A 25,089-nucleotide genomic window follows, 5' to 3' on the forward strand; every position below is an offset into this window, starting at 1 on the left:
ACTTGAGATCTTGAACCCTTGCCAATTCCCCAGTTATCTATTAATATATCAGACCTCAATCACTGGAACGTAGTTGCTAATCTCATGTTTGTTAGTTTTTTTTCTTCTAAGGGAGAAAATCAACAGTGCTCCATAGAAGAAAATTCTCAAATGTAGGCTAATAATCAGCCTTTTCTTTTTCTTCCAGCTTCTATGGTTATATCAACAAATAGAAGTTAAAGAAACCACCTGTGCAAGCGTGTTCTGGGGTCTAGGGTAGAACAGCAAATTATTGAACATACCATGAGTATTTTGCATTTGAGGGCAGAATTTCCTTTGAAGCTCAGTATTCAGTGGTATTACAGCCTAAAATACAATTACAGTAATTTTATGAGACAAAAGTAAATGAGAAGGTAAGAGTTGGTTTAGAGGAGGATGAAGAGGTTTTTAAATAGAAGTCACAAATTGTAGAGGAGTGAAACATGCCATCCCACTAAGTCTCTGGTATGCTGATTATTTTGAGCTGAAAACAAGGCCTAAAGACTCAGGAAGAAATTTTGAAGGAAGCTATCACCATACATAACTATAACATGAACTAGGTGTTCAGACAGTGAGGAACCTAGCAAAATCTGTTAAAATTCTGGTGTCTTACTCCGCATGGCCTAACAAACATTTACCAAACATTTGTTTTTCTATATACTGGTGAAATGCTGTCCTCCCCACGAAGTCCCAAACCACAGCCTGCAGCAGCATCTTTTGTCTTCAGGTGAAAGTGGTATGCAATCTGAGGGTTTTAGCCGTTTTGGTGAGTTACTTGGGTTTTCCTGGGTCACTCCCATGAATACGTATTATTAAAATATGTCTGATTTTTCTCTTGTGTCTTCAGTCAGTTCAGTAGCTCAGTTGCGTCTGATTCTTTGCAACCCCATGGACTGCAGCAGGCCAGGATTCCCTGTCCATCACCAACTCCTGGAGCCTGCTCAGACTCATGTCCATCAAGTCAGTGATGCCATCCAACCATCTCTTCCTCTGTTGTCCCTTTCCCCTCCTGACTTCAATCTTTCCCAGCATTAGGGTCTTTCCAATGAGCATCAGGTGGCCAAAGTATTGGAACTTCAGTTTCAGCATCAGTCCTTCCAATGAATACCCAGGACTGATCTCTTTTAGGATGGACTGGTTGGATCTCCTTGCAGTCCAAGGGACTCTCAAGAGTCTTCTTCAACACCACAGTTCAAAAGCATCAATTCTTCGGCGCTCAGCTTTCTTTATAGTCCAACTCTCACATCCATACATAACCACTGGAAAAACCATAGCTTTGACTAGACGGACCTTTGTTGGCAAAGTAATGTCTCTGCTTTTGAATATGCTGTCTAGGTTTGTCATAGCTTTTCTTCCAAGGAGTAAGCGTCTTTTAAAAATTTCATGGCTGCAATCACCATCTGCAGTGATTTTGGAGCCCAGAAAAATAGTCAGCCACTGTTTCCCCATCTATTTGCCATGAAGTGATGGGACTGGATGCCATGATCTTAGTTTTTTGAATGTTTTAAGCCAGCCATGTTCCCATTCCCTGCCTCTGTTTTTAAAAGCATGTGTTGAAATGTCATTATTTTCAGCCTGAATCCCTTGTGTGACTTGAGCACTCCCAGCCCATAAGAAAACAAACGTTGTACTAAGTTAGCATTTAAGGAAAGCCTATTCTAATTCACTCTTTTTCTCATAATTTCCTTCACTAAGAAGTGGCTAATAACTTCTAAATAAAAACATACAAATAAATTTCTCCAGTCCCCATCAATAATTCAGTTCCTGTAATCCATTCCCACTTTGACTTTGTCAAGGAGGAAGACACTTTCCTCTAGTGTTCTAGGTTCTTCTGACTGGTCTAAGACTTAAAAGTGACATGCCATGGAATGGCAGTACTCAAGAGTCACACAAGGGAACAGGCCGAAAATAAGGACATTTCAACACATCCTTTTTATAAACACAGCGGCAGGGGAACGGGGACATGCAAAGCACGTATAGAAACATGAAATAGCAAAACAAAATTTAAAAAATTTGGAATATACTATAAAGCTCAAATTTAGCTTGCTATGCGCTGCTAATGAGTTTTCCAAGTGGTCTTTCAGATTACATTAGATGCTCAGTTTTTGTTGTGTACTTACATGAAATGGATTAGCTTCCTTCTATACATTACTAGCTGAAAAGTGTCTTAGGGGTTTCTCATAATCTTCAAATATGTTGGTTTCTTTTTCAAGTGAACATGTTAGCCATTTTTAAAGATAAACATTACCATTTTATGATAAGACATTTCATTTAACTTCTTCAATAAGAAAGGGAGGCTTAATTCATTTTCTTAGGGTAAATTCCCTGTCCATAAACCAAAAATTTTTAAAAATGGAAAGTTTTTTCATAACTCATTTGCAAGTAAAACCTGATTGCATTGATATGAGGCTATTTATGCTCTTTATCCTACTTTAATGTGATAGTGAATAATATTTTGCCACAGAAGTATTAATATATTTGATTCTGGAGTATTTCCCCAGACCCACTGAATGTTTGACAAAATATACAGTACATATCCGTGTGTGTGTTAGTCAGTCAGTCATGTCTGATTCTTTGCTACCCTGGGGACTGTAGCCCACCACCAGGCTCCTCTGTCCATGGAATATTTCAGTAGAGAATACTGGAGTGTGTTGCCATTCCCTTCTCCAGAGGATCTTCCCACCCAGGGATCAAGTCTGGGTATCCTGCATGGCAGGCAGATTCTTTTCCATCTGAGCCACCAGGGAAGCCCAGTATATATTCATATTACCATTCAAAACAGAATAGGAAGCGGAACCCCACTCCAGTATTCTTGCCTGGAAAATTCCATTGGCAGAGGAGCCTGGCGGGCTACAGTCCATGGGGCTCCAAAGAGTCCGACACAACTGAGCACACCATTCAGAAATCTGAAAGAACCTAGATTTCAAACACATCTGTCCCTCAAGGTTTCAGAAAAGGGACTATGTATTTCTAGCCTCTTAAGCTCACGAAGGTATTATGATCCAAATTCAGCTCATACAGATAATTTCCAAAGGATAATTTTCAGGTCCTTGGCCTAAATTTTTCTAATGCTTTTTTTCTCTAATTCAATCATTTACATCAAAATGTATTTTAGCCTGACATAACAATGGGAATATTTTGAAATGCTTGATTTCATAAAGCCACTAGATGGCATCTTTGTAAAAATAAAAGAAATTTAAAAGAAATGTTTATTGAATAAATAAAGACTGAGATAAAAGTGGATTCCTATTTCATGAGAAACAGTGGTAAGTTATTTTGGGCAATAAATTCTGAGGAAACTGCATAAACTCATTGTGAAAAGTAAAATGGAAAATGGTATTTTTAATTACCTTTTTCCGTCTCCAGAATTGAGGGTCTTTTTCTGATTGGTTGTTTTCAGCTTACATTTACATTTATTTTGTATGACCAAACAATCATATACTTGTGTATGTATGTGTGTGTGTGTATATATATGTACATACAAATATATGTATGTGTATGTGTGTGAGTTTGATGTGCTTTGCGACCTATGTAGACTACCTGGAAAGCCTACCAATTAAGTTAGGCTTATATTGTAAAACTGAGTTGTATAAGATTGCCCCCATAGCAAACTATTAATAAAATATGAACATATAGTCAAGTCACATCTAACATGGTGAAGTACTCAAGTTATCTACTGCCAGGTTTGCATTCCCCCTTCTCTTGCCTTTAAAAGCCTAAATCTAATTTTTAATACTGTGCCTAACAAGGAGGGCAGTGAACGATAAATTTTTAACAGAAGACCCAGAAAGATGAGGGTTTAAGGCAAATTAAATCCCATTACTGGTAAAATTTAAGATACATTATGATTTTCGGAGATGGGAGCTGGGCGCATTGGAAGGAACTTGCCTGCAATACCTCTAGTCACACCTGACTTAACTCGAGATACTAACCATAGTGGTTACTGAAATGCCCCTTTCTCTGCACTTCATGAATATGTGGATTTGTGAAGTGATTTAAGTGCAGTTTCTTTTATTTATTAATAAAACCATTAGTAAAGCCAATTTCATCTGGAAATGTAATACATATTCTATATTGTTTCAGTGAGATATTTATTTTAAAATGAGACTGAAAAAAATGACATTGAACGTTAGGAAGTTATTGAGAGAAGAATGCAATTTCAACAGAATGGCATAAAGGAATGAAGACATTGAATATTATGAAGGAAGAATGGACCTGTACTATACAAAATACAAATTTTAATTTCATCATGTAATCTTACATCCTTTTTAAATATCAAAGAGTGTTAGGTTAAAGGCAGCATAGAATAGTGGTTTAAAATGGACATTGTGCTGTCAGACTGCTTGGATTTATTTCTGGCTCCCCCACCAAACCTCTCTGGGCCTTAGTTTCCTTTTTTTTTCTTAGTTGCCTTGTTAGAAAAAGGAAGCTGATCACAGTTCTTCCTTAATAAAATCTTTGTAAAAATTAAATTAGAAGTATAGGTAAAGTGCTTAGCAACAAATAACACCATAAATGTTAGCTATTATGAAGTGCATGAGGTATTTTTTGCTAAATTTACATTAGAAATAAAATTGATCCTTTCCCTCAATGATATGTGTTTCTTTAAAAACCTATAAATTCAGTTGAAGGACTTTACCGTAATAGAAAGTAATTATTTTATAATTCAGTGATTAGCAATAACTTTTCTTCTTCAGACTTAAAAGAGGAATTATTTAATAGCGCCTATCTCCCTTTTCTCTTTGGCTGCCAGGGAAGCAAGAGCCAAGTTCCAAGTTTAACAAAACCAAGTAGGCACCTGCTTTTGTATAACTGCGTTCTCCTCTGCCTAGGTCTTCACTCTCATTTCATAGTTATATTTCCTCTAACCTTGATTTTTCATAAAGGGCAGATTGATGTCAGTATTTGTTTTGGAGAACCGTGCCATTTCACAAGTATGAAAAGACATCTTAGAGAGTGGTTACTGTCAGAACCACTTTAATAATCTATGTAACGAGTAGGTATCAAACCCCTTCGCTCCCTCGACCCGCCTCTCCCTCGGCCTCATTCCCTCTCTCCGCCCCTTCTCTCCCTGGCTCCGCCCCTCCTCTCCCTGGCTCCGCCCCTCCTCTCTGTCTTCCTCCACCCCCCCACCCTTCCAGCGCGGGCTCCGCCTCTTCTCGCGGGAACTGTGTCCTAGTGGGAGGGGGTGGTACCAGGGCCGTTGCTAGGAAACGGCCGGTAACAGAATTCGGGGAGTGTGGACTCTGCTTTCTAGGAGCCGGGGGAACAGCTTCCACTGGAGTAACTGCGTTTCTTGGTCAGGTAGGAGGATAGGTTCTGGCTGCCCTCTACTGGCCCGATCCCTAGACCAACTCTGAGTGGGTGGCTAAGGCGCCGGACTCCGAGGGCTCTGTGAGGGGTGCTAAAGCAGCCTGGGCCCTGGGGACTGGCCAGTCCTGAGTGCTCCACCTTTGCCTAAAAAACTGTGCAAAACACCCCATCTTTCTTGGTTCCTTTTCTGGCTCCGGACCTTTACTTTGGGAATGGAAGTAGCAGCAATCTAGGAGGTTACCTCACCTCCAACCCCAAGTGCTTATCATGGTTAATAATAGAGATGCAAGACTTGTGTGCAACTTAGGTTTCGTATTAGAAACCGTTTAGCCATCCTTTGCGGAGAAGGCAATGGCCCCCCACTCCTGTACTCTTGCCTGGAAAATCCCATGGATGGAGGAGCTTGGTAGGCTGCGGTCCATAGGGTCGCTAAGAGTCGGACACGACTAAAGTGACTTCACTTTCACACATTGGAGAAGGAAATGGCAACCCACTCCAGTGTTTTTGCCTGGAGAATCCCAGGGACGGGGGAGCCTGGTGGGCTGCCGTCTATGGGGTCACACACAGTCGGACACGACTGAAGCGACTTAGCAGCAGCAGTAGCCATCCTTTGTGGCCGTTTACAGTTTTTAGTAAGTAGAGCGCTTTCAGACTCTCACTTCTCTCCACCTAAGGTCTTTGCTGCACCTCTTAGAAAACTTAAAAACTCAACAAGCCTATTTGGTAGAAGGCAAAGCTGGATCTTTGTCTTACTACTTAAACTTAGGTATATCAACGAAATATACATTGTAGGTGAAAGGGGAGCGTTTTTGTATGCAGAGTATTTTTTCTTTTTAAACAGTTTTTAAAAGACGATAACAGTTATGCTTGAATACATAATAATACACTAAAGAGAAAAGTTCAAACAGTAAAGAGAATGATTCAAAGTTCAAACAGTAAAGAGAATGAACAGTGAAAACCTGTCTTCCACGCATGTTCCCCAACTCCCTGCCCTCCAGTTCACCTTCCAGAGTATTCTAAGCATATACAAATATGTAATTGTGTCTGTAACATTGTATATAGTAGCATGTGGTTTTGTTGGAAGTCATTGAAAGGACATGACCATCTATTTACTCACTACCCACGTGGTCAATTGGAGACTCTTTCCCCCTCCCGTCCTTGGAATGTACCGTCCCCCATTGTTCCTGAACTAGGGATATGTTATTGAGACCGATGAAACTGTTTATACCATGACTGAACCCAGTTAAGGTCTCATAAACTCTTAGAATTTTGGCGGTGGATGTTGAGATTTACTCTCTTTAGGCTGTCCAAGTCAATCCTCTTCTAAGTTTCCTTGCCACTTAACAGTCTGAAGTGGTCTGCCTCTTTCTTCAGTTATCCTTACTCCCTGTGTACCGGGCTCACTTTCTACTTTACCCAGAGATTTCTAGAGGTTTCAAACCAAGAGCTTTGTTTTTTCCACTTAAGGGAACCATACAGTAAGTAGCCTTTAGAATTGGCTTCTTCATTTAACATAATTCATTGGAGATTTACCCATGTTTTTGTGTGTATCAGTGGTTGATTCCTTTTAATTGATGGGTGGTATTCCACTTTATGAATGCATCACAGTATGTTTATTCATTCCCCAGCTAAGGAATGTTTGTGTTGTTTCCTGTCTTTGGTGATGAAAACTAAAATCTTTCATAACTTTTGTGTTGGGGCTTCCTTGATGGCTCTGGGGTAAAGAATCAGCCTCAATGCAGGAGCTGCTGGAGATCAGAGCTCGGCTGATCCTGGGGTGGCTGATCCTCCTCTGGAGGAGGGCATGGCAACCCACTCCAGTATTTTTGCCTGGAGAATCCCATGGGCAGAGGAGCCTGGCAGGCTACAGTCCATGGGGTTGCAAAGAATCAGACATGGCTGAGCACGCCCGCATGTGGAGGTTTTGAGTGATTGTAGTTTTTCATTCCACTTGAGTAAAGGATACAGAATTGCTGGGTCATATGATTAATATGTGTTTAATTTTACAAGAAAGCTGACAGTTACCTCAAATGCTATATCCATTTTCATTTTCACTATCAAGATACAAGAGTTTTCCACTCATATTTATACTCACTGGTTATAGTTGGGCTGAAATTATTCTTGGAATAATTTGGAATCTCATTGTGTTTTGAAGGTTCATTTCTCCACTGACTAATGATATGGAGCATCTTTTCATGTGATTGTCCTCAGGGTCAGGATTAGAGTGAGGAAACTGAGGCAATTAGATTGAAAATTTTAGGTGGCATTTATTCTCAGGCACGAAAATACATATGGGGCAGAGCAGATGCCTCATTTGTATCGGTCTTGTCCTGGCCCTGCTTAATTGTGTTTTTGTGTATATTCTTTGGTGACGGAGCTGTTTAAATGTTTTACTCATTTTTTTCACTGTTTTTTTTTTTTCTTCTTACTATTGAGTTTTGAGAATTCTGTTTTTATTCTGGATCATGCTCGTGGTTAGTCACTTAGTTGTGTCCGACTCTTTGTGACTCCATGAACTGTATCTCCTCTGTCCATTGGATTTCCCAGGCAAGAATCCTAGAGTGGGTAGCCATTCCCTTCTCCAGGGTATCTTCCTGACCCAGGGATCGAACATATGTCTCCTGCACTGCAGGTGGATTCTTTACCATCTGAGCCACAAGGGATGCCTCCATGTATTCTGGATATGAGTCTTTTATGAAATATGAGTTTTGCAAAAAATTACATCCGAGTATATGGTTTGACTTGATTCTTCTAGTTGTCTTTTTTGAATAGCAGAAGTTCTTTATTTGTTATTATTGCCATTTAGAAGATGCCATCTTGGCCATTTTTTTGTAGGGAGAATGACCCACCAGATAGAAAGCATTACTTCAGATTCTCCAAAAAGGGCAGATAATTATGTTGCTAGGAGATAAGCCTTCTTTATGCTGCTTTCTTTCTAATCAAAGAATTAAACTTTGTTATAGGAGAAAAAAAAATCCAAAGGAAGATTTTGTGTGTGTGGGTGACAGCCTAAGAGGTTTCTCGAACTTCTTAAAACTTGTTCATCTTTGACTTATTTCATCTTTATCCTCCTTAATTTTCTGGAGTTTTAAAACTTTATTTCAGTTCTTAGATTGGTTCTTGAAATTTAACTATGCATATTTAACAGTATCTAGGATTAAGGCTATCATATCTCAATTTTCAAATTCTCATATCTCAATTTTCAAATTCAGACTGAAATTGAAGAAAGTGGGGAAAACCACTAGACCATTCAGGTATGACCTAAATCAAACCCCTTATAACTATACAGTGGAAGTGAGAAATAGATTTAGAGACTAGATCTGATAGACAGAGTGCCTGAAGAACTAGGGATGGACGTTTCTGACACTGTACAGGAAGCAGGAATCAAGACCATCCCCAAGAAAAAGAAATACAAAAAGCAAAATGGCTGTCTGAGGAGGCCTACAAATAGCTGTGAAAAGAAGGGAAGCGAAAAGCAAAGGAGAAAAGGAAAGATATACCCATTAGAATGCAGATTTCCAAATAGCCAGGAGAGAGAAGAAAGCCTTCCTCAGCAATCAAGGCAAAGAATAGAGGAAAACAATAGAATGGGAAAGACTAGAGATCTCTTCAAGAAAATTAGAGATACCAAGGGAATATTTCATGCAAAGATGGGCACAATAAAGGACAGAAATGGCAGGGACCTAACAGAAGCAGAAGATATTAAGAAGAGGTGGCAAGAATACACAGAAGAACTGTACAAAAAAGATCTTCATGACCCAGATAATCTCGATGATGTGATCATTCACCTAGAGCCAGACATCCTGGAATGTCAAGTCAAGTGGGCCTTAGGAAGCATCACTACGAACAAAGCTAGTGGACGTGATGAAATACCAATTGAGCTATTTCAAATCCTAAAAGATGATGCTGTGAAAGTGCTGCACTCAATATGCCAGAACATTTGGAAAACTCAGCAGTGGCCACAGGACAGCAAAAGGTCAATTTTCATTCCAATCCCAAAGAAAGGCAATGCCAAAGAACGCTCAAACTACCACACAATTGCACTCATCTCACACGCTAGTAAAGTAATACTTAAAATTCTCCAAGCCAGGCTTCAACAATACGTGAGCCATGAACTTCCAGATGTTTAAGCTGTTTTTAGAAAAGGCAGAGGAACCAGAGATCAAATTGCCAACATCCGCTGGATCATCAAAAAAGCAAGAGAGTTCGAGAAAAACATCTATTTCTGCTTTATTGACTGTGCCAAAGCCTTTGAGTGTGTGGATCACAATAAACTGTGGAAAATTCTTCAAGAGATGGGAATACCAGACCACCTGACCTGCCTCTTGAGAAATCTGTATGCAGGTCAGGAAGCAACAGTTAGAACTGGACATGGAACAACAGACTGGTTCCAAATAGGAAAAGGAGTACGTCAAGGCTGTATATTGTCACCCTGCTTATTTAATTTATATGCAGAGTACATCATGAGAAATGCTGGGCTGGAGGAAGCACAAGCTGGAATCAAGATTGCCGGGAGAAATATCAATAACCTCACATATGCAGATGACACCACGCTTCTGGCAGAAAGTGAAGAAGAACTAAAGAGCCTCTTGATGAAAGTGAAAGAGGAGAGTGAAAAAGTTGGCTTAAAGCTCAACATTCAGAAAACTAAGATCATGGCATCCTGTCCCATCACTTCATGGCAAATAGATGGGGAAACAGTGGAAACAGTGGCTGACTTTACTTTTTGGGGCTCCAAAATCACTACAGATGGTGATTGCAGCCATGAAATTAAAAGACACATACTCCTTGGAAGGAGTTATGACCAAACTAGACAGCATATTAAAAAGCAGAGACATTGCTTTGCCAGCAAAGGTCCGTCTAGTCAAGCCAAGTTTTTCCAGTGGTCATGTATGGATATGAGAGCTGGACCATAAACAAAGCTGAGTGCCGAAGAATTGATGCTTTTGAACTATGGTGCTGGAGAAGATTCTTGAGAGTCCCTTGGACTGCAAGGAGATCCAACCAGTCCCTCCTAAAGGAGATCAGTCCTCGGTGTTCATTGGTAGGACTGATGTTGAAGCTGAGACTCCAATACTTTGGCTACCTGATGCGAAGAGCGGACTCATTGGAAAAGACCCTGATGTTGGGAGGGATTGAGGGCAGGAAGAGAAGGGGACGACAGAGGATGAGGTGGTTGGATGGCATCACCGACTCAATGGACATGGGTTTGGGTGAACTCTGGGAGTTGGTGATGGACAGGGAGGCCTGGCATACTGTGGTTCATGGAGTCGCAAAGAGTTGGACACGACTGAGCGACTGAACTGAACTGAACTGATCTCAATTTTGTAAATAGTACAAGGGATTGATAATAGTTTATTCCCATCTTTCCCTTCCCAGTTACCTACTATTATTGTCTCATATTTTAATTTTCTGCTGCTTTTGTTTTGTGTTGACAGTATTTACTTGGGTTTGCCCATAGGTTTATGATTTATTTGTTTGCCTTTCCTTCTTGCACTCAGATTTACACTTGGCCCATTTTATTCCTCCTCAAGCGTATCCTTTAAAAGTTCCTTTATGGCAGATATCTTAGTGATAACTTGCTTGTAAATGTTTATGTTATTCTCTTTAAAGGTAGTTTTGCTTGGTGTACAATTCTGGGTTGATAGTTGCCTTCTTTTAATTAGTCCATTATTGCCTTGACTTCTATTTTTCTGATGAGAAATTTGTAATGATCTCATTTTTCTTTCCTTTTCATTAATGCCACCAGATTAATATGACTCAGAAGAGGAGATGATATGTCCTTTATTGCTGTTTGTTTTTCAGATCTTGTCTTTGTTATTCTGTAATTTAGTTATAACATATAACTATATACATATACATGTACATTATATTGCTATAATTTATAGATATGAATTATTTCTATTTATCTTGTTAGGTATATTTTTATATTGTGCTTCCTGGGCCTGTAGATTCATATTTGTAATTGGTTTTAAAAAGTTTTCAGCCGTTAGCTTTTAAAATATTTTCTTTCTTTGTTTTCTTCTAGGACTCCAATTTGCCATATGCCAGATCAGGAGCTGGCAGACTTTTTCTGAAAAGGGCTTCACAGGCTACAGGCATTCCCGTTTTACACTCTTTTTTGTTTTTTATTTTAATAGTACAAAGCTATTCTTAGCTCAAAGCAAGATGTTAATAAATGCTTAGCAGAAATATATGCTAGACTTTGTTTCTTTTTTCATGGCCCTTAATCTCTTATATTTTTCATATCTTATCTCTTTGCAACATTCTATATAAAATCTTTTCATTTATCTTCCAGTTTACTGATTCTCTCTTCAGCTTTAATGCTGTATTCATTAAATTCAACAAGTATACATTTTTATCCTAGATACTTTTGTTTTTCTAATTTTTCTTTTTTTAAAAATTTTTTCTGCATAAGGATCTACGTTTAAAGTGGAAGTTCCAAACACAGCTTTCCCATCTCACTACCATTTCAAGTTTTAATCTTCCCTGTCCTGCTGCCACGGCAATCAGCCTCAAGTCCACCTTCCCACCCCCTCTTCCTGGCAGTGTCTGTAGGCAGGTTCCTGGCCACCCTGGGTCCTCAGGACTCTGCTCCAGCTCCTGCCTCTGAAGCCTGGCTCTCGGAGGCTCTGGCCCAGCCTGGCCCAACCTTCTGTATACTGTCACACTGACTTCCAAGCCAAAGCCCTTGGTGGCTGAGGTTAAGGCCTTAGTAAGCTCCAAGATCAACCCGCGTTTGTTTGCTGATGTGTGTGTTTTGTGGGCAGAGGTCATTGGACACCTCTGCTGGAGTTTGTGAGAGCAAAGCTTTTATAGAGTGAGTGTGTGTGTGTGTGTGTGTGTGTGTGTGTGTAGTCGCTCAGTTGTGTCCAATTCTTTGCGACCCCATGGTCTGTCCATGAAATTCTCTAGGCAAGAATACTGGAATAGGTATCCACCCCTTTCTCCAGGGGCCTTCCCGACCCAGGGATCGAACCCAGGTCTCCCACACTGCAGGCAGATTCTTTACTGCATGAGCTACCGGGGAAGCCCAGTGTATACTTTCCCGGATATAGTTGCTATGGAGATAACAGGTTTCTTGATGCTTCTATTCAATTGTAATGCAGAAGCATAAATCCTGTGTTAGTTTTGTATTAAAAAAAAAAAAAAAGGTTACAGAGACCTCCCTGGTGATCCAGTGGTGGAGACTCTATGCCCCCAGTGCACAGGGCCTGGGTTTGATGCCTGGTCGGGGACCTAGATCCTGCATGCTACAACTAAGAGTTTGAAGGCCACAACTAAAAGATCTCACATGCCACAACTAAGACCCAGTGCTGCCAAATATATAAATAAATATTTTAGAAAAAGTTATTGAAAAAATTTTTCACAAGAAGAATTGATTAGTCCTTGAATAAGAGATGACAGTATATTTTAGAATGTTTTAAAATTATTTTCTTCACAGAAGAGTTCTCTCAAATTTATTGTTTTGTGGCTCTCTTTTTGGTATACATTTTTACTTTGTGACGTTTTAATTAAAAATTCACCACCATTTTTTACTTAATGCCATTACTAAGAGAATATTTAAATATATAATGAGCCACGTTATAGTATATTCTAAGCATTACTGTATACCAGCAATTAATTTTATATTTGATGTAGAAGTTTTTTGTGTAGTGAATATATTTATTTATTTATTTTTTCAACTCAGGACAATGTCTGACCAGGAGGAAGAAGCTGATTCTCAGAATGCTGTTGACTCATCAAAAGAAGGAGAGGATGCTTTGGTGTCTGTCAATATTCCAGTTCCCTCGGAAGAGGTTCCCGAGTCAGATCAAACTGAAGACTATGAATCTGAACTAGATCTATCTAGTGGAGGCCGTGAAAAACGCACTGAGGAGCTCAGTGACCAGAGCTTTTCAAGCCTGGAACCGAACGATGTCGAGCAACTCATGGACGACGTTAAGATGGCTGAACGAGCTGAAGATGGTGGAGGCTCTCCGACGAAGTCTGGGAGCGCAGTGCAGTCAGCCAGACCATATTCAAAAGCGTCTCTGACATTTTTGGAAAAAGTGAAGGCTGTGAAGGAATCTCTGAGAATAACAACAAAAGATTCTTTAGCAACAGGTATTACCTAGGGAATACAGACAGGGAAGACAGACTTAATTATTTTTTTTGTCTTGATTTTTTTTTTTTTTTTTTTTGCTTGTCGATTCATTTTATACTTGATATTACTTTCCCACCCCCTTATCCTATTCTGTGGCTGAGCCACATGAATCTTTTAATTTTGTGTGAAGCTTCTCCTCTATGCTGCAGTATTTACTTTCCCTAAATAAAGGAAAATCAATAAATTTTAAGTGATAGTTAATCTGTTTTTCCCAAATAAAATAGATTCTTTTAATGTTTAGGGAGAAATTTTTGAGTATAATTGTAATTCTTCTATGTGCCATTGTGGAATTTGGTCTACATAGCTAGTAACAGGTGGGATGGGAACTTGACACTGTATTTTTCTAGTTTCTTCTACAGTGCTCATTCCATATATCTTGTTGCTCTTATGTATTTCCATATTTCTTAGTGTTAACTTTATATTCAGCCTCACGAAAGTCATTATTGTCTTTCATTATGGATTACTATTAAAGACATAATGTTGATGGCATGGCGTTTAGAAGTTATTACTACATCGCTGGGAGCAAAGCAGAAGGGGAGCAGCAAGAAGGTGGTTACACAGAGAATTGTACTTGGGTGGTAAAACTGACATCTCCTTCTCCTCGTTGTTCATAAGTTTTGAGAAAGTTTCCATCCATAGAGTGGAGAACATGGGCCATCATTTAACAATAACAGCAGCTTAGTCTGGCTGGTAAAATATGGCTTCCAGGGAAGTATTAGCTCTTATGTGGTGTGTCCCTCAAGTAAAGTATATAAAGGAGTAGGAGGAGAAAGTAATCAAGCTCATTTATACCTAATTGAAGCTGTTATCCCCCAATTTCATTATTTGGTGTAAATTTGGGCATCATTTTTTGGTATTTCTTCAGTTATGATTTTAACTTATAACAAACACGTGGTGGTTTAAAGACGTGGTCTTGGTCCTATACTTTCTGAGGTTCACAGATTCCTGAACACAGTTTCCCTTCCCAAAGCTTAGGAAATCACTGCCATGAAAAGTTTAACATATATTAATTGTAGAACTTTGAACCCAGGAAACAGTTAAAATAGCCTTCTAATAATTTAACATCTGTAAGAGTGTTCTTGTTGGGAAAGAGCTGTGAAAATAAACTTAAAGAACCTTAGCATCAACAATACCTTGTTATATTTCATGCTAGGATTATTGATAAATGTCTCATAGACCTTTATGAAAACTGTCATGTCAAGGCATCTAGAAATATACAAAACTGTTTTGGTTTGAAATGTGTACTCCTCATTCCATCTTACTTATTACATCTTCCCTATTAACATATAAAGTTTGTAGATGTAAAAGTAAACAGTTTACCTCATAATAATTTCAGTACTTTATTTCTTTCCTACAATTTGTGAACAGATAATCATTTTATAGTAACAGTTTTTCTCAATTTTTGACATGTAAGTGTCTTGATTTTTATTTTAGAGTCAGGAGTAAACCACATAATGTCTATTTTTTGTGACAAGTAGATTTGTGCATAGTTATTCCAGATACTTATAATAAACAGTGATTTTCTGTTTTGCATTCTGCCAGCTACAGACATAGATCAATTATGGAAAGAAGAAAGGACTTAGATGATCTTTTGTCATTGCAAGGTCAAAGAAAATTTTCTCTGAAAATTTCCTTATTGGTTTTTCTTAACTTCATGAATATGCATTGATTTCCTGATTCCTGTTATCAATATGTAATCAAAGCATGTACATTTCTAAGTTCAGGTCTCAGGTTCTCGCTTTGTAATACCACACAAAAACACTTGATTTTTCTGAGATATTCCCTATGTTGATATCTAAATACTGTCTACCAGATATTGGGAATCTTTAAAATTTTTAAATTACTTTAAAAGAATCTTTAAAAGCATTTTAGTCTCATTTCCTATTTCTCATGGTATTCTGGGTGAGGAGGTAATCTCGAACATGCACAGATCTCATAGTAGGCAGTGGAAGAGAGAGCTGAACTTGGAGCTGGAGCTGGGAGAGCAGTCATTGACTATTGATGCTATTTCTTGAGATTATGGATTGATTTTCAAAGCAAAAATGTTGCAAATGAATGTTTATCACTTCTTCTCTTAGAAAATGAAAACTAACTCTTATCATGGAGGCATGATGGGAGACCTGGAAGCAACTTGCATTCCTTTGATCACAAATTGTCCCATAATTCTCTATCTGCTTGTATACTATATGATGCTGACCCTTGCATTTAACTTTGACTCTTTCTTTTCTCTTTTTATCTACAGTAAAAGTCATACTTCTTCCTGTGGGCCAGGAAATTGTAATTCCCTTTAAAGTTGACACTGTTCTAAGATGCCTGAAGGATCATTTTTCATCCCTGTTAGGTGTCCCAGCTTTTGTCCTGCAGATAAGATGTGCAGGTAAGCTTTGAGGCTAATAAAACTTATCAAGACTTCTTTAGTCTTAACATGTAAATAAGCAAGATCTTTGATTTGTAAAACTAAATATCTTGATGTTTACTGTTTGAACATTATATTGCTGTTATATACATTCTTTCATTCAACAATTATTACTGAGGACAAAATTCTAAATACTTTGCTAAGAATCAAAGATAGAAAGAAACATGAAATAAAATCCCTATTCTCAAGTTGCTCGTAGACTAGGAAGGAAGAAGACATATGCAGTTGTTACCACACATTGTGTAAATGTTTTAATGGAGATGTGGTCAAAAAAACTGTGAGAACAAGGAGGAAGAAAACTGGGAGATTGTAGAAAGCTTCAGCTAATTAAAGTGAGATACTTGTGTTAAGTTCGAAAGAGGTGAGAAAACCTGGGTCTTTGGGGAAATGGTAAGAAGTTTAGAGGTACTAGAAGTAAATTCTTTATGGAGAGTATGAGGAAATGAGTCTAAAAAAATAAATGATGAATGAGCATGTATAGAAAGAGAAGAGGACTGAAAATGGTTTATCTATCAGTCTTCTGTACATTAAGGTCAATTCAGGTTCTGATGATGTTCAAGTTTATCTATATTTTGTGGGCAATATGGAGTACCACACCTTATATTAATTAGCCTTGTATCATGACAGGCTGTAGTCTTAATAACTGTGATAGAATTAAACAGACTGGCATAGCTCAGTAAATGTTTCTGTAGATTATGCCTACACAGATCATGACATTTTGTTTTTTAAAAGTTTTCGTATTAACTTTACAAAGATGCCACAAAGTTTCTAGGGCAATAATAAGAACATTTTTGGGAGGAAATTCTAAGTGCTAAATAGGAATAAGCCATACCTATTAAGTTTTTCCTCCTTGCTAAATCAGAGAAATTTCAAGATTATTTTTAGAAAACTATTATAATGAATGTGTTCCAATAGTAAGATGTCAGTGTATTCAAACAACTGGTTATTAAAGTTTGACGGAGGAAACAAAGCTAAAATTTAAATAGTTATTGTAACAATGATACAGATGAAGATGATATTGATGATGATGACTAATTTAATGGGCTTTGGATCACACTAAACTGTGGAAAATTCTTCAAGAGATGGGAATACCAGACCACCTGACCTGCCTCTTGAGAAACCTATATGCAGGTCAGGAAGTAACAGTTAGAACTGGACATGGAAAAACAGACTGGTTCCAAATAGGAAAAGGAGTACGTCAAGGCTGTATATTGTCACCCTGCTTATTTAATTTATATGCAGAGTACATCATGAGAAATGCTGGGCTGGAGGAAGCGCAAGCTGGAATCAAGATTGCCAGGAGAAATATCAATAACCTCAGATATGCAGATGACACCACCCTTATGGCAGAAAGTGAAGAAGAACTAAAGAGCCTCTTGATGAAAGTGAAAGAGGAGAGTGAAAAAGTTGGCTTAAAGCTCAACATTCAGAAAACTAAGATCATGGTATCTGGTTCCATCACTTCATGGTAAATGGATGGGGAAACAGTGGAAACAGTGGCTGACTTTATTTTTGTGGGCTCCAGAATCACTGCAGATGGTGATTGCAGCCATGAAATTAAAAGACACATACTCCTTGGAAGAAGATTTATGACCAAGCTAGACAGCATATTAAAAAGCAGACACATTACTTTGCCAACAAAGGTCCGTCTGGTCAAGCCTATGGTTTTTCCAGTGATCATGTATGGATGTGAGAGTTGGACTGTGAAGAAAGCTGAGCGCCGAAGAATTGATGTTTTTGAACTGTTGTGTTGGAGAAGACTCTTGAGAGTCCCTTGGACTGCAAGGAGATCCAACCAGTCCATCCTGAAGGAGATCAGTCCTGGCTGTTCATTGGTAGGACTGATGTTGAAGCTGAAACTCCAATACTTTGGCCACCTCATGCGAAGAGCTGACTCATTTGAAAAGACCCTGATGCTGGGAAAGATTGAGGGCAGGAGGAGAAGGGGACGACAGAGGATGAGGTGGTTGGATGGCATCACCGACTCAATGGACATGGGTTTGGGTGAACTCTGGAAGTTGGTGATGGACAAGGAGGCCTGGCATGCTGCATTTCATGGGGTCACAGAGTTGGACCTGACTGAGTGACTGAATTGAACTGAACTGAATTTAATGAGCACTATGTGCTAGTCCTTTTACAAAATGTTCTGTCTACGTTATCACATTATCATTCAACCTACACAACAATCCCTTCAGGTAGATATTACTGTTAACTTTTTGAAGGGAGATGGAAGCTAAAGCTCAAGGAACTTGTGCAAATTCCCACATCTTATGAGTGTGAGAGTCTGAACTTAATTGTAGGCATGATTCCAAAAAGGGAATTTGGAACTGCTTGGCATTCACTATAAGGTAAGGTTCAAAGCTGGAGATGAGAGAGTGTTTTGAGACTGGAGTAGCTGGCCAGTGGTACCTAAGAATCTCTTTCTTTGCATTTCATGACCTTTCGTCTTTATGTGTAAGTACTATGCATCACAGGGTTTTCCTGGTGGCTTAGATGGTAAAGAATCTGCCTACAATGCGGGACACCAGGCTTCGATCCCTGGGTTGGGAAAATCCCTTGGAGGAGGTCATGACAACCCACTCCAGTATTCTTTACTGAAGAATCCTCATAGACAGAGCAGTTTTGTGGGCTGCAGTCCATGGGGTTGCAAAGAGTAGGACATGACTGAGTGATTAAGCTCAGCGTAGCACTGGATAACAGACTTATGTCAGCAGCAGTAAAAAAAGAGCTTGATTCTGTGCCAATCATACTCTAAGATAGGTACTTTCTTCTAGTACTAGCACTGAAGTCTAGGTTTGGTGGGGCTAAGCCTATTCTGGAAACAATTAGAAGAATGAAGAAAGCTCTGTATTAGTTTGAAGAAGGTTCTGTATTAGTTTTCTATGGCTGTTGTAACAATTGACAGAAGTATTGGCTTAAAGCAACACATTAATTTCTCTTACAGTTCTGGAGGCCAAATATCCTAAATCAGTTTCACTTGGATAAAGTCAAGGTATTAGCAGTGCTTTTCTCTCTCTGGAGGTTCTGGGGAGAGTCTGTTTCCTTGCCTTTTCCATCTTCTAGAGTTGCCCTTCTTGCATTCTTGAGTTTCCTCATTTTCAAAGCCGGCAGCATAGCATCTTTAAATCTCTCTCTACTTGTCATATCATCATCTTGGGATAATCTACCCTTCATAGATTCTGGGAATTAGTACATGGATATATTTTAGGGCCATTATTCAACCTTTCACAAAATCCCTATAATGTTAATGTTAATGTTTTAAATTAAGAATTTAAGGTGAAATTGAAACTCAAAGATTTTTGAATGTGCTTTCATGAACATAGCTAAAATAGACTAGTGGTATCTGACATATTTCTAAGAATGAGTAAACAAACCTTTGCTATGTTAAATTCCTAATTGTAATTTAGGATGAACATACATTGGAAAGATTGATATAGATTCTGTCATTCATTATACAAAGCAGCAGCCAGTAACATTGTATGTATTTCTGTGTGCCTTAAAATATAGAAATAAATTTACAGTGACTTTATGAATTAAACCAGTGGATTGAAGATATAAGTTCAAGCAATAAACATAAAAATAAAGTGGTCATGTACCTTTTTTTTCAGCAAGAAACAGGCCTAGCTCCACCTTGGCATGAATTAATTTATATGCATTTCTGATAATAAAACAGAAAGAAAGGGATTCTTTAGACTCTGAGTGTATACTTTTCTGCATTCAAGAGAAGAGTGTATATTAAACTAATCAGGCTTTCCCTGATATGGATATGATCTATGCTTAATGTATAATACATTGTGATTCTTTTTAGAGAATCATTGCTTAGAATATGATTTTGCTCATACTATAGAATATGTTTTTAATTTTTAAATGTTTATGGTTGCATAGTTATTGTATATTTGTATTTCTGATGAGTTGAGAGTTATATTTTTACTTTCCTTTTAATGCTGAATTCTTGGTCAGGAATACCACCTTAATTTTTTCCATTGTGGTTTTCCATGCTAACAATACAGCAAGAGATGGACATCACCAGTATTTTTATTTGGTAACTAAACAATATACATTCATATAGGCACCTTTGATGTTTAACATTCCTTAAAATGAGTATATATAATCATTTCTTTATCATAATATTTTTATAATTTTATCTCATTTTTAGGAACAGTTCTTAAAAATCATGAGACGCTACTACAACATGGAATTAAGCCCCAGGATATTGTGCAAGTGGAAATGTTTTCTTTACAGCAAGATCTATACCCAATCAGAAGAATAGCTAGATCAGCTGCAGCCTCTCAAATCATAACTGTCAGAGTACAAACTGGTTTGTTATTTGATATCTTTTAGATAAAGAATTTTAGAGTCTGTTTGTAGTTGAACTTTCATTTAAACTTGGTTTTATCTCCTCAGGCATTGATCAGTACCAGGAAGTAGCTGTTGAGATGATAAAATCTGATTTTCACAAACCATTTCTTGGTGGATTCAGACATAAAATAACAGGAATAGAATATCACAATGCTGGAACACAAACTGTACCTAAAAAGATTCCTGAAAAACTGAATGCATTTTGTAGGGATACGCAGGTAATATTTTTATTTTTCCATATGGATTTTTGAAGCTGCAGAATCAGCACAGGTTATATTGTGTAGCTCTCTAAAATTATTCTAAGGAATTATATGGTGATTAAAATAATGAAAAATGTTACATTAAATATGTACAAAATATGCTCTTTACTCAATTTATGTGTAGTGTATACTTAATTTTTTTGTTTTTATTTTAGACAGTTTTTCAGAAAGGAAAGCTCCAGCAAACTACAAATACAACGTCCACACAGATGACTAAAATTGGTGTGTATGTATCAAATATTACTGATAAACTGGTAAAACCAGGAAAATACTTTTCAGCAGCAGAATACCATGCCAAGAGATTACAGGCGGTAAGATAACTTATTAAAAGGGAAATACTAAAAAGTAAATTTATAAGCCAATTGTTCTTTGTGTGTCTCTGTATGTATTTCCCTAAGCACACTTGCTTACGGAACTCACATGAGTGTTGTCGTTGTTCAAGAAAAAATTATTCTTAACACTTGTTAAAGTTGGTAAGCAGACAATTCAAAAGGGAATACTACAATGGAGTTTTGAAATAGGGAAGAGAGATTAGGCTCAACTTTGAATGCAGTAAGGCAAAGGGGGCAACTATAGCCAAGGAACAGGGTAGGAGGGGGTCAATGAATGGAAATTACAAAGAGAAAACATCTGGAGTAAGGGGGAATCCTGGCTAAACCAGTCTAACAGCGTTTGTGGTAAAGGCAGGCCATTAGTCGCAAAGAGTCGGACATGATTGAGCGACTTCACTTTCACTTTTCACTTTTATGCATTGGAGAAAGAAATGGCAACCCACTCCAGTGTTCTTGCCTGGAGAATCCCAGGGACGGGGTCGCACAGAGTCGGACACGACTGAAGTGACTTAGCAGCAGCAGCAGCATCACCTGGAAAGCCCAGTGTGAGTCAAGTTTTATTGCTGCTAAAAAGCAGTCACTGTCTCCAGTCACACCCCAGGATAAGGAACCAGAATCCTAAATGTTCCTAATCCTTCCCTTTTCTTTAGTAAATCCCTTTCCTTTTTATTAGCTTTGTCCTTTCTGTCCCTTGGCTTCAATCTTCTGTCCTTTGGCCTGAACCCTCTGACATTTGAATCACCTATATGGAACTTTCCAAACTAATAGATCAATTGGATATTAAAATCTATTTTATATGATATTAATAAAGTCACTCCATCACTTTTATATTATTATTTACATGATCTGTTTTTCTTTTTTTATCCTTTTGCTTTCAATCTATTTGAGCCTTTGAATCTAGAGTATATTTCTTTTAGAGAGCATATAATTGGATCACGTCTCTTTATCTAGTCTGATAATCTCTGCCTTTTTTTTTTTAATCTCTGCCTTTTGATTGGAATGTTTAATAAATTTATAGTGTGACTATTGATAAGACTGGAGTATATCAGCCATTTTGCTATTTGTTTTCTATATGCTGTGTGGCTCTCTGGTTCCCCTGTTCATTTAGTGCCTTCTTTAATGTTAAATAAGTGTTTTCTAGTACCATCTCAATTCATTTTTTTTAATTAAAACTTTTATTTTCCATACAATGTGTACTTTTTAAAAAAGTGTACAATTCAGTGATTAAAAAATTTTTTTTTACTATGTAAATAGAGTCATGCAACCATTACCACATCAATTTTAGAATATTCTTATCATCCCAGACAGCTTCCCTGGTGACTCAGTGGTAAAGAATCCACCTGCCAATGCAGGAGACGTGACTTTGATCCATGGGTTGGGGACATCCCCAGGAGAAGGAAATGGCAACCCACTCCAGTATTCCCTGGGAAATCCCATGGACAGAAGAGACTGGCAGGCTGTAGCCCATGGGGTTGCAAAAGAATCAGACACAACTTAGTGACTAAACAACATCATCATCCCAGAAAGAAAGACCACATCTAACAGTAGCCAGACCCTGTTTCCCTCCAGTCCTTTCTGCTTTAGACAACCACTCATATACTCTCTGCCTCTGTTGATTTGCCCATTCTGGATATTTCATATGCATGTAATCATACAATATATAGTCTCTGTGTTGCAAGACATATAGCTCAGATGGTAAAGAATCTGCCTGCAGTGCAGGGGACCCGGATTCAATCCTGGGTCAGGAAGATCCTCTGGAGAAGGAAATGGCAATCTACTCCTGTATTCTTGCCATGGATAGAGGAGCCTGGTGGGCTACAGTCCATGGGGTCGCAAAGATTCAGACATGACTAGCGACTAACACACACACATTGTATATACCCAATTGTATATACCTACTATAGGTAGGTCAATATATGTACATCACATTTTGTTTATCCATTTTTCGGTTGATGGACATTTGATTTTTTCCCACCTGTTGGCTATTAGGAATAAAACTGCTATAATCATTCACATAAAAATTTTTATACGGATATGTATTTTCATTTCTCTTGGGTATATGCCTAGGAATGTAACTGCTCGATCAAATGGTAATTCCATGTAACTTTTTGAGGAACTGCCAGACTCTTTTCCAAAGCAGTTTCACCATATTTATGTCCCACCATCAGTGTGTAAGGATTCTAATTTCTCCATATCCTTATCAACACTTTTGGATTATTGCCATCCTAGTGAGTGTGAAGTGGTATCTCATTGTGGTTTTGATTTGCATACCCTAATGACACTAAATATTTTTCATGTACTTATTAACAACTTGCATATATACTTTTAGGAGAAATGTAAATTCAGATACTTTGCCCAATTTTAATGAAGTTTTTTTTTATTACTGCTTTATTGCTTAAGAATTTTAAAAAATTATTTGCTAAGTGGTTGCTCCAAGTATAATTTAGGCATTAGAATATATATCTCATTTTATAGCAACATACTTCATATTAATACTAACTGAAATTCAATAAAAATGGAAACTTTGCTTCAATAGAACTGTTTATCCCTTCTTTGTGCTATCTGTGCTATCAACATACAAACGTATATTCTTTTTATGTTCTAAGTCCTATAATTCCTTTTATAATTATTGTTTTTATGCAGTTGACTCTTATTTTTTAAGTTTTAAATATATATATTTGTTTAAACATGCCTATTAAATAGGAAAAGCAAATAACAATCACCTACAGGATAATTTCTAATGATTTATCATCAAATTCATTCTTTCTTTTGCCAGTTAAAATCTGCTGTTGAGCATGTTTTTTTGTGTTTTCATTTCATTTCAGTTGTTTTACTGTCAAACCCCAAATTTCTACTTGGTTCTTTTTTTTTTTTTTAATTTCTGTGTCTTTATTGATATTCCCTGACAATGTATTTTAAACAAAAATTTATTCATATCTAACTCTAATCCTGAACATAGTCAATACAGTATTTTCCTTCTTTTTTGCAAATGGCATTGCATGCTAAGTTGTGTCTGACTCTTTGCAGCCCTATGAACTGTAGCCTACCAGGCTCCTTTATCCATGGGATTCTCCAGGCAAGAATATTCCTGACCCAGGGGTCAAACCTGCATCTCATGTCTCCTGCGATGGCAGGCGGGTTCTTTACGACTTGCACCACCTGGGAAGCCCTCCAAATGGCATTAATCATTAAAAAAAAAAAAAAAGCAGAAAATTTCTCACTCAGATTTTTCTTTTTCTTACTTTCCATTGGGAGATAGTTATGCATGGAATTTTAAAGAAGTTTCCTGTACACATAGCATTGTATCATAAACATTTCTCTACCTTTTATTTTTTATTATAAATGACTTAATGGCATTATATTATGCCATAATATAAACAGTGTAATTTAATTACATCCTTTTGTAGGACATGTAGACATGTTTTACTGCTCTGTAAATTGTAGTGTGCATTTAAAAATTACTTAGAGATGTTAGAAGTTGAATTACTAGGAGAAAAATGATGACTTTTTTGAAGTCTTAAGATATTTCCAGTGTTTTTCAGAAATACTGTACCAAATTATATGCCCAGAAACTATTTATAAGAGCCCATTCCATGCTGACTTCATAGTGAAGTGAAGTGAAGTTGCTCAGTCGTGCCCGACTCTCTGCGACCCCATGGACTGTAGTCTGTCACACTCCTCCGTCCATGGGATTTTCCAGGCAAGGGTATTGGAGTACCCATCATAGTAGCACATAACATTTACAATTTTTTGTCTCCTTATAGATATTACATATATGTTTATATTTTCTCTCAGCCTATCAGTCATACTTACTTTATGATGTCTTTATTGTAAAATTTATTATTAATAATATTCCCTTTTATGGTTTTTGCATTTTATATATTATTGTAGAAGGCTGTATCACCCAATAGTCATACATATAACTTTGTTTTATTGTGTGTATTTGTGTACATGCAAATTTGTGTATCTATATTTTTAAAAATTGACATCTTTACCCTATTAAACATTTGGGATTTCAGTTAAACATGACATATGGAACAGATGCATTTTATCTGCGTTACCTCCTAGCATCATTTTGCTTCAGTAAAAAGAATTGAAATCAGTGATCTTGCTTTTTGTGTGACAAGAAACCTGGATCTAGACTGCTGTTCTAGCCAATTAGCCCATGACCTTGAGAGATGAGCCTTTCCTGTGTCTGTGGACTCATTGCGGTGAGGGGGACTGCTCACCAGGGGGACTGTGGGA

At 37.7% G+C, this 25,089-nt stretch overlaps 1 protein-coding gene across 2 annotated transcripts in view; it reads left to right on the forward strand.

Moving 5' to 3' along the window:
• The first annotated feature begins 5,215 nt into the window (after positions 1-5,215).
• The window catches only part of IQUB (IQ motif and ubiquitin domain containing), a 71,495-nt gene continuing 51,621 nt past the window's right edge, over positions 5,216-25,089 (forward strand). For both annotated transcript variants that reach the window (XM_070466344.1, XM_070466346.1), the window contains exons 1-6: positions 5,216-5,322; positions 13,022-13,437; positions 15,720-15,854; positions 20,050-20,211; positions 20,298-20,470; positions 20,668-20,823. In XM_070466344.1, coding sequence (XP_070322445.1) covers positions 13,026-13,437; positions 15,720-15,854; positions 20,050-20,211; positions 20,298-20,470; positions 20,668-20,823 — 1,038 coding nt within the window. In that variant the 5' untranslated portion in view covers positions 5,216-5,322; positions 13,022-13,025. The remainder of the gene's footprint in view (positions 5,323-13,021; positions 13,438-15,719; positions 15,855-20,049; positions 20,212-20,297; positions 20,471-20,667; positions 20,824-25,089) is intronic.

This window comes from Odocoileus virginianus, chromosome 1, assembly GCF_023699985.2.
Source record: "Odocoileus virginianus isolate 20LAN1187 ecotype Illinois chromosome 1, Ovbor_1.2, whole genome shotgun sequence".
NCBI classification, from domain to species: Eukaryota; Metazoa; Chordata; class Mammalia; order Artiodactyla; family Cervidae; genus Odocoileus; species Odocoileus virginianus.